This window comes from Austrofundulus limnaeus, unplaced genomic scaffold (assembly GCF_001266775.1).
Source record: "Austrofundulus limnaeus strain Quisiro unplaced genomic scaffold, Austrofundulus_limnaeus-1.0 Scaffold337, whole genome shotgun sequence".
Lineage (NCBI taxonomy): Eukaryota > Metazoa > Chordata > Actinopteri > Cyprinodontiformes > Rivulidae > Austrofundulus > Austrofundulus limnaeus.
This window is the reverse complement of record NW_013952739.1, coordinates 467,880-474,657: the sequence shown is the minus strand read 5'-3', so window position 1 is coordinate 474,657 and position 6,778 is coordinate 467,880. Positions and strand designations below refer to the sequence as shown.

General features: G+C 44.0%; 1 protein-coding gene across 1 annotated transcript in view; it reads left to right on the top strand.

Annotated features, from left to right (window-relative positions):
• LOC106527684 (sodium channel protein type 4 subunit alpha) overlaps window positions 1–6,778 on the top strand; it is a gene marked incomplete at its 5' end in the record, with an annotated part of 142,279 nt that overhangs the window by 131,837 nt on the left and 3,664 nt on the right. Inside the window, 4 exon segments of the mRNA XM_014022657.1 lie at window positions 3,325–3,378; window positions 4,182–4,319; window positions 4,467–4,571; window positions 4,668–4,938. Coding sequence (XP_013878111.1) covers window positions 3,325–3,378; window positions 4,182–4,319; window positions 4,467–4,571; window positions 4,668–4,938 — 568 coding nt within the window.

Here is a 6,778-nt window from a genome sequence, read left to right as displayed (position 1 = left end):
TTCATGAACAAGACCCTGAGATACTTAAACTCCTCCACTTGGAGCAGGACCTCCTCCCTGACCCGGAGAAGACATCCTACCATTTTCCGGCTCAAGACCATGGTCTGGGATTTGGAGGCACTGATCCTTAAAAGTTATGAACAGAATCTGTGACAAAGGACAACCTTGGTGGAGTCCAACTCTCACTGGAAACAAGTCCGACTTTCTACCGGCAATGAGGACCAAGCTCTGGCACCGGTCCTACAGGGACCTAACAGCCCGGATCAACGAGCCTGGTACCCCATATTCCRGGAGTACCCCCCACAGGAGTCCCTGAAGGACACGGTCGAACGCCTTCTCCAAGTCCACAAAACACATGTAGACTGGTTGAACTCCCATGAACCCTCCAGGACCCTGTTGAGGGTGTAGACCTGGTCCACTGTTCCGTGACCAGGACCAAAACCACACTGCTCTTCCTGAATCCAAGATTCAACTATCCCACGGACCCTCCTCTCCAGGACCCCTGAATAGACCTTACCAGGGAGGCTCAGAAGTGTGATCCCCCTACAGTTGGAACACACTCTACGGTCCCCCTTTTTAAATAGGGGGACCACCACCCTGGTCTGCCAGTCCAGGGGCACTGCCCCCGATGCCCACGCAATATTGTAGAGTTGCTTCAACCAACGCAATCCCACAACATCCAGAGTCTTAAGGAACTCCGGGTGAATCTCATCCACCCCTGGCGCCCTGCCACCGAGGGGCTTTTTTAACCACCTCAGTGACCTTGGCACCAGAGATTGGAGAGTCCAACCCAGGGTCCTCAGGCTCTGCTTTCTCTTGGGAAGACCTGTCGGTAGGATTGAGGAGGTCTTCAGAGTATTCTACCCACCGACCCACAACGTCCAGAGTTGAGGTCAGCAGCGCACCATCCCCACCATAAACAGTGTTGGTGGTGAACCGCTTCCTCCACCCCCGAGACACTGGATGGTGGACCAGAATCGCCTCAAAGCCGTACTGAAGTCTTTTTTCATGGCCTCTCCAAACTCCTCCCACGCCCGAGGTTTTTGCCTCATTGACCACATGAGCCGCAATTCGCTTGGACTGCCGATACCTATCGGCTGCTTCCGGASTCCCATGGGTCAAAAAGACCCGATATGACAAACTTACGGCCACAGCTCAGGTAAGCCACCTCGATAATGGAGACACAGAACATGGCCCACTCAGACTCAATGTCCTCCACCTCCCCTAGAACATGTTCAAAGTTCTCCTGGAGGTGTGAGTTGAAACGCCGTCTGACGGGAGACTCTGACAGACGTTCCCAGCAGACCCTCACTATACGTTTGGGTCTGCCAGGTCTGACCYGCATRCTCCCCCACCAACGGAGCCAACTCACCACCAGGTAGTGGTCAGTTGACAGCTCCGCCCTTCTCCTCACCTGAGTGTCCAAGACATGCAGCCACATATGGACACCCTTATYRTTGAACATGGTGTTTGTTATGGACAATCCATGACAAGCACAGAAGTCCAATAACAAAACACTGCTCGGGTTCAGATCAGGGCGGCCGTTCCTCCCAACAACGCCTCTCCAGGTCTCACTGTCATTGCCCACGTGAGCGTTGAAGTCCCCCAGCAGAACAATGTCCAAGTTTAATTTTTTTAATTTATTTCCAGTGTCAGTAGAAACTGTAGCAGCTGGTTAATCTGCAGTTAATTAGTTCATCATACATCTTATTAAACTGAAGGTCTGCAGGTTAAAGAAATGATTTCCTGACAGTCTGCTCCACCTCAGGCTCATTAACAGAACAAATAGCATCAATGTGGAGGAGCAACACCTCCAGGCCTCTCTGTAAAGCCCCGCCTCCTTTTGGAGGAAACAGCCCCTCCCCTCTGACAGGTGAATCAAACTCCTGAGGTGTTTGAAACCAATGAACAGCTTTTAAAACCCAGAAGGTTCAGCCGGTTTTTGAGACGTCAATGGTTTTTGTCCTGGTAGCGTTTTACATCTCTATGGACAGTTAGCTGTTAGCTAATACAGCTAGCTGATACAGTTAGCTGTTAGCTGATACAGTTAGCTGTTAGCTAATACAGCTAGCTGTTAGCTGATACAGTTAGCTGTTAGCTGATACAGCTAGCTGTTAGCTGATACAGTTAGCTGTTAGCTGATACAGTTAGCTGTTAGCTAATACAGTTAGCTGTTAGCTGATACAGTTAGCTGTTAGCTAATACAGTTAGCTGTTAGCTGATACAGCTGAAACATGCAGCTAAACGTTGCCAGCACAGAGAGAAGCAGTTTTATTGGTGGCACAGTTTGAGGCTCTCCTCTCTCTTTGTGAGAGCTTTGAGATTTAGACTGATGTGGTCATTTATAATTTGTAATCTACATAAACCATAATCTGGATTATCTTTTATTTAACCAGTTGTACTCAGTGAATCAGCTGAAGGATCAAAGCTTCAGGTGTGAAATTTGACTCTTCCTGTTTTACAGGAGCTTCTTCTTTTTAAATAAGTTTATAATTATAATCCAGAGCAGGAAGTGCAGGACCTCTGCAGACCAACAGGTGGCTCCAGTAAACGCCTGATTAAAAAGGATAAAAAGTCAAATCTTTTGCCTCCACATTGTGATGTCGGATCAGAACCTTTACAATCTCTTCAGAACAGTTATTCTTTTTTCTGCTCTTGTCCAAACATGGTGTTAAAAATGTTCAAATCAAACCTCAGTTCAGTGATTTAAAAATGTCAGTTATGTAATAACAGATCATTTTAATAATAATTCAGTTTTTCTCCTGTTTTTAATGCCAGATTTAATGAGCAGCTCTTAACGTCAGCGTCATTATTCATCTGAGTCATTGATTTAAAAAACTCTCTGAATAATCCATTAAATTTATTTAGTAATATGAAACATTTATTTTAGATTTTAGGTTTGAACTCCACCGTTTACAGCCAACAGGCCAGCTTTCTTTACCTGTTCTTCTACCCTTCAAACAGGAAGGAAGTCCTTATAAAGACATGTTGTTGTTTTTACTTATTTACTGATAAAACCGGAGGGTTCTTTTATTTTAGTCCTTTTCTCAGAAAGAAATAAGCAAAGTGGTGATGGACGGATGCAGAGGAACTCACTTGACCCAAACAGAACAGAATCAGGAGCATGGTTCAGAAAACAGACCCGATAAGTTTTACATGACATTTAGATCCTGTTTTACTCACTCAGTTTTACAAAAAACTATTTTTATTGTTTCATTTTGCAGCCTGAGTTCATCTGAGGAAACGTAAAAACTAAATATTACATAACCTGCGCATAAACACTCATCTCCACACATTAAAAATAAAAATATTTGTTGTTTTCAGGCGACCTTTAAAGGCTGGATGGACATCATGTACGCAGCTGTTGACTCCAGAGCTGTGAGTTAGTTTAAATTTATCTCTTCACAATAAAACTCAAGAAATATGTTTTTTATTAGACAGGAGAGATCAGGAGTCTCCTGAAAATAATTTAAAGGGACCCATGAATAGTTGTAACGTTAGACTTTATTTGATAAACATTTATTTTAACTGTAAAATAAAGACTGTAAAAATACTGTAGGATGTTTAGTTTTATAAATTATTAAAAATATATTTTAACACGGACGGAGCCATTTTATTTGCACACAAAGCATTCTGGGTAAATGAAGACGTGGATAGGTCCTCGGTGCGAGGCTGCTAGCGAGCTATATCCACCCTGAAGGTTAATCTTGTATCTGTCAACGCTCTCTGGTTTCATTTAAAAGAGTCGATCATCAGATATTGTCCAAGATTAACCTTCAGGGTGGATATAGCTCGCTAGCAGCCTCGCACCGAGGACCTATCCACGTCATCATTTACCCAGAATGCTTTGTGTGGAAATAAAATGGCTCCGTTCGTGTGCGCTAATATTTTTTCCTTTATATTTTATCTCTAATGTTCACTTGAACAGTTGCAGCTGTAATAACTGAAATTTCCCCCCAGAGATCAATAACATATTCTGATTAAATTATATATTTTTTTAATTTACAAAACTGAACATCCTACAGTATTTTTACAGTCTTTATTTTACAGTTAAAATATATGTTTATCAAATAAAGTCTAATGTTACAACTAATCAGGGATCCCTTTAAAAGAAGAAACAGAATGTTTATTTGACACTAATGAAATTAAAGTTAAAATAAAGTTTATTTTTGTTTCTGCAGGTTGAGGAGCAGCCCATCAAAGAGATCAATCTCTACATGTACCTGTACTTTGTCATCTTCATCATCTTCGGCTCCTTCTTCACCCTCAACCTCTTCATCGGAGTCATCATCGACAACTTCAACCAACAGAAACGAAAGATAAGAAACACAACAAACAATAAATCTCAAACATTTATTATTATTAAAACTGATTTAGTTAAATCAATTTCAGATATACTGTAAAAATAACTGAGTTGTTTGTTTGTTTGTTTGTTTGTTTGTTTGTTTGTTTGTTTGTTTGTTTACTTAGGAGGACAGGACATCTTCATGACAGAGGAACAGAAGAAATATTACAACGCCATGAAGAAACTGGGCTCCAAGAAACCTCAGAAGCCCATCCCAAGACCTCTGGTATCAGCTCACAGGAGAACCTTTCACAATAAAAGCACTGAATCCAGATTTACCTGAAGCTGTGAGGTAAAGTTCTCTCCTCTCCTCTCCTCTCAGAACCCTCTGCAGGGCTTCTTCTTCGACCTGGTTGGGAAGCAGGCCTTCGACATCATCATCATGGTTCTGATCCTCTTCAACATGATCACCATGATGGTGGAGACGGACGAGCAGTCGGCCCGCATGGAGAAGATCCTTTACTACATCAACCTGGCCTTCATCGTGGTCTTCACCACCGAGTGCATCATCAAGATCATGGCGCTGCGCTGCTACTTCTTCACCGTGGGCTGGAACATCTTCGACTTCGTGGTGGTCATCCTCTCCATCGTGGGTCAGTTCTTCTTCTTCTTCTTCCTGTTAACCTGCAGCTTCTGCTTTTCATCAGGAAGAAAAACTCATCAGGTTGTTTGACTTCATTAAGAAACTAATTTAAAGTTTTTAATAAATTAAGAGATGAAAACGTCCACAAAAACAACAGAGTTCCACAGAGCTGAGGCTTCAACACAAGGTTTACAGATCCAGTCCAGGGTCAGAACCAGGCCCTCAGGTTCTGGGACAAGATGTCAGAAGACCTGGGGTTCTTGGACAAGACATCAGAAGACCTGGGGTTCTGGGACAAGACGTCAGAAGACCTGGGGTTCTAGGACAAGATGTCAGAAGACCTGGGGTTCTTGGACAAGACATCAGAAGACCTGGGTTTCTGGGACAAGACGTCAGAAGACCTGGGGTTCTGGGACAAGACGTCAGAAGACCTGGGGTTCTGGGACAAGATGTCAGAAGACCTGGGGTTCTTGGACAAGACATCAGAAGACCTGGGATTGTGGGACAAGACGTCAGAAGACCTGAGGTTCTGGGACAGGATATGAGACGACCTGGGGTTCTGGGACAAGATGTCAGAAGACCTGGGGTTTTGGGACAAGATGTCAGAAGACCTGGGGTTTTGGGACAAGATGTCAGAAGACCTGGGGTTTTGGGACAAGATGTCAGAAGACTTGGGGTTCTGGAACAAGATGTCAGAAGACCTGGGGTTCTGGAACAAGATGTCAGAAGACCTGAGGTTCTGGGACAAGATGTCAGAAGACCTGGGGTTCTGGAAACCAGAGTTGACTGAATGTTGGATAAATTTGTAGCCACCATTTGGTCAGACCCACAGACCAGAGTCTTGGACCCACAGACCAGAGTCTTGGACAAACTGAAGCCTTTCCAGACCTTTACAAGGTGGCTCAGAGAGGACTGGTGGTCCAAACAAAAGGCTATGAAGACAGATCAGGGTTTCTGACAATTGAGGAGTCARCATCAGAGTCCTGAGGTTAATAAAAGTTAGGTTTACTGATGGATCTGATATGTGAGTTGAAGGGGAGCATGGAGTCCAAGATGATGGGTGGGAGGATGAGTAGAAAGAGCCTCCATCTATATCAAGATTAAAATCTCCAGAGTTGTCTTTAGGACCAGAACCCATCTGTTCTGTATGTACCCAGAGAACCTGAGATGGTCTGGTACTGATGTGTTCACGTTACTCTGTGGTTCTCAGTGCCAAACCAAAACCTGAATACAAGAGAAGGATCAGTCAGTAAGAGCAGCCGGGATATAACTTTAGTCCAGCCAAGCATGAGGATCTTTAAGAATAAGAGTCTTCATGTTTGATGAGTCAGGACCCACATAAACACCACCTGTGGTACAGTTGGTCAACAGGTGCTGATGGAAACTGTAGGACTGTCGATGGACACGGTGAAGAYGAGTTGTTGAGGAGGCTTTTCATGTTGAATCTATGACCTGCTGGGATGTTTGGTTTGGAGACAGTGGCTCCAACTGGAAGACAGGTGAAGATGAAGATGTTCAGATCTTCAGTGGAAGGCAGATGGTCCTCTGTGGTGGACCCCAAAGGAACCAGTCAAGAGAAGAAGAAGACAAAAACAGAAACAGACAAAAAGGTTTTTGAGGTGAGACTGAGATGGTTGGACATGCACAGGAGGGACATGTTGGACAAAGGAAGTTGAATGTGGAGCTGGCAGGGAGGAGAAGAGGACCACAGAGGAGGTTGATGGAAGATGGATCAAGAAACAATGTTTACCTGACAGTAATCTGTCAACAAAGAGACCATGAGGGCCTTTGAGTTTACCTACACACACACACACACACACACACACACACACACACACACACACACACAC